The sequence below is a fragment of the Octopus bimaculoides genome, chromosome 29 (assembly GCF_001194135.2).
Source record: "Octopus bimaculoides isolate UCB-OBI-ISO-001 chromosome 29, ASM119413v2, whole genome shotgun sequence".
Classification (NCBI taxonomy): domain Eukaryota; kingdom Metazoa; phylum Mollusca; class Cephalopoda; order Octopoda; family Octopodidae; genus Octopus; species Octopus bimaculoides.
This window is the reverse complement of record NC_069009.1, coordinates 2,181,308-2,183,910: the sequence shown is the minus strand read 5'-3', so window position 1 is coordinate 2,183,910 and position 2,603 is coordinate 2,181,308. Positions and strand designations below refer to the sequence as shown.

The 2,603-nt window shown below is 41.8% G+C and overlaps 1 protein-coding gene across 1 annotated transcript in view; it reads left to right on the top strand.

The window, feature by feature from the left end:
* LOC106879508 (multiple inositol polyphosphate phosphatase 1) overlaps nt 1–2,597 on the top strand; it is an 11,177-nt gene extending 8,580 nt beyond the window's left edge. Inside the window, exon 5 of the mRNA XM_052977926.1 lies at nt 284–2,597. Within this exon, the coding sequence (XP_052833886.1) occupies nt 284–791 (508 nt within the window). The 3' untranslated portion in view covers nt 792–2,597. The remainder of the gene's footprint in view (nt 1–283) is intronic.
* The last annotated feature ends 6 nt before the right edge of the window (nt 2,598–2,603 follow it).

The window sequence follows — 2,603 nt, the reverse complement described above, 5'->3', positions numbered from 1 at the left end:
TATACATATACATATATACGACGGGCTTCTTTCAGTTTCCGTCTACCAAATCCACTCACAAGGCTTTGGTCGGCCCAAGGCTATAGTAGAAGACACTTGCCCAAGGTGCCACGCAGTGGGACTGAACCCAGAACCATGTGGTTGGTAAGCAAACTACTTACCATACAGCCACTCCTTATTTTGTAAAGGGGTCTCTGACTCTTCTTCCAGTCTGACCCCATCTCTTCTCCCTATTTTCACTGATATCCATCAGAATGTAACCTTATCAGCTTTTTCTTTGCAGGTACACAGTGGCCAAATTTATGTTTGGACATGCTGAGACAATGGCTCCACTCTATTCTGCCCTGGGGCTCTTCAATGACTCCGATTTCCTCCAGTCAGAGAACTACAAGCAGGTTGTTGACCGCAAGTTCCGTACCAGCTTCATCTTGCCATTCGGTGCAAACATAGTCGTCGTTGCATACCACTGCAGCACGCAGCAGACATCCAATGCAGCAGGAAACGAGCAGATGACTGAGGCAGCGGGCAATCGACCGACATCAGAAGCAGTGGAGACTCAACGGACAACTGAAGCAACGAACATTGAGCATGATGATGATGGGCAGTCGGAAGACAAAAGGCTCCACAATGGGGACTATGTGGTGCAGATCTACGTCAATAAACACCCAGTGGCTGTACCTGAATGCGGAGTGATCTGCCCCTTGGAGAAGTTCATGTCAAGATACGGGAGCTTCATAAACTGTGACTACGAGGAGATTTGTTCACTGGATTCTTCGAAAGTTGAGCTTTAAATCTGTTGCTGCTATTGTTATTATTTACCAGCAACAGATTTCAAGTACCAGTCATATACTGGGGAATGGGTTAGCTTTAATATTCCTATGTTAAATCATCATCATCATCATCAATATCATTGTCACCACCACCATTGATACCATCATCATCATCACCATCTTTCGGGGAGCGTCTTGAGGTATGGGTACCATAGGCAGTTGCCCCAGGGCCCCATGGGTCTAGGGGGCTCTAATTGTGAACCAGGCGCACTATCACTTACTGTTAGTATATAAATATGATAGGACCCGGTGCATCGATTTGCCCAGGGGTCTACAATGCTGCTGAGGTGACTCTGTCATCATGATCATCATCACCATTATCATTGTTGTCCACTGCCATCATCGTCATCACCATCATCATCATCACAATCATCACCACCACCACCATGATGTTGATAATATAATAATAATAATATTAATAATAATAATAATAATAATGATGATGATAATCCTTTCTAGTGTAGGCACAAGGCCTGAAATTTTAGGGGAAAGGGAACTAGTTAATTACATATACCTCACTGTATAACTGGTACTTATTTCAGTGACCCTGTAAGGATAAAAGACGAAGTTGATCTTGGTGGAATTTGAACTTTTGTCCAGCTTGTTCGCAATTCTGCTGTCTTGACATCTTCCCAGTAATACTAATAATATACTATAGGCAATAATAATATACTATATATATGTTACTGTAGGCACAAGGACTGGAATTTGAGGGGAAGGGGAACTAGTCAATCATATCAACTCCAGTGGTTCACTGGTACTTAATTTATCGACCCCCGAAAGGATGAAAAGCAAAGTTGACCTTGGTGGAATTTGAACTCAGAGCGTAGCAACAGGTGAAATGCTGCTGAGCATTTTGTCCGGCGTGCTAACGATTCTGCCAGCTCACCACCATAATAATAATAATAATAATAATAATAATAATAATAATGATGATGATAATAATAGAGACCAATTAAAAGAAGAGTGCCATTGTTATCTAGTGAATGATATTTCGACATCTTGTGTGTCTTCAACAGGTTCAAAAAACAATTTTGTCAATCTATTTCATTATGGTTAATATATATAGGCGCAGGAGTGGCTGTGTAGTAAGTAGCTTGGTTACCAACCACATGGTTCCGGGTTCAGTCCCACTGCGTGGCACCTTGGGTAAGTTTCATCTACTGTAGCCTCGGGCCGACCAAAGCCTTGTGAGTGGATTTGGTAGACGGAAACTGAAAGAAGCCCGTCGTATATATATATGTGTGTGTCTGTGTTTGTCCCCCCACCATTGCTTGACAACCGATGTTGGTGTGTTTACGTCCCTGTAACGTAGCGGTTTGGTGTCGTGTAAATGGCACCTGTGCCGGTGGCATGTAAAAAGAATCCATTACACTCTCGTAGTGGTTGTTATCAGGAAGAGCATCCAGCCATAGAAACCATACCAAATTCAGACTGGAACCAGGGGCAGTATTCCTGCTTACCAGTTACAGTCAAACCGTCCAACCCATGCCAGCATGGAAAGCAGATGTTAAATGCTGATGAAGAAACCTTATGTTCTGTATTCAATGCTTACTGAGGTCAACTTTACTTTTCGTTGTTCTGGGGTCAGTAAAATAAATTGCCAGTCAAATAATGGGATTCCTGGCTTCAATTATAAATCTCTTTCTCCAATGCTTATAATCAAAATTATATACAAAACAGGTTGGTATAATCATCTTAATTTTCTTATATGCAAAAAGAATAACCAGATGTGTTTACATCTGTTTTAATTTCCATAGAAAATTTTTGAGA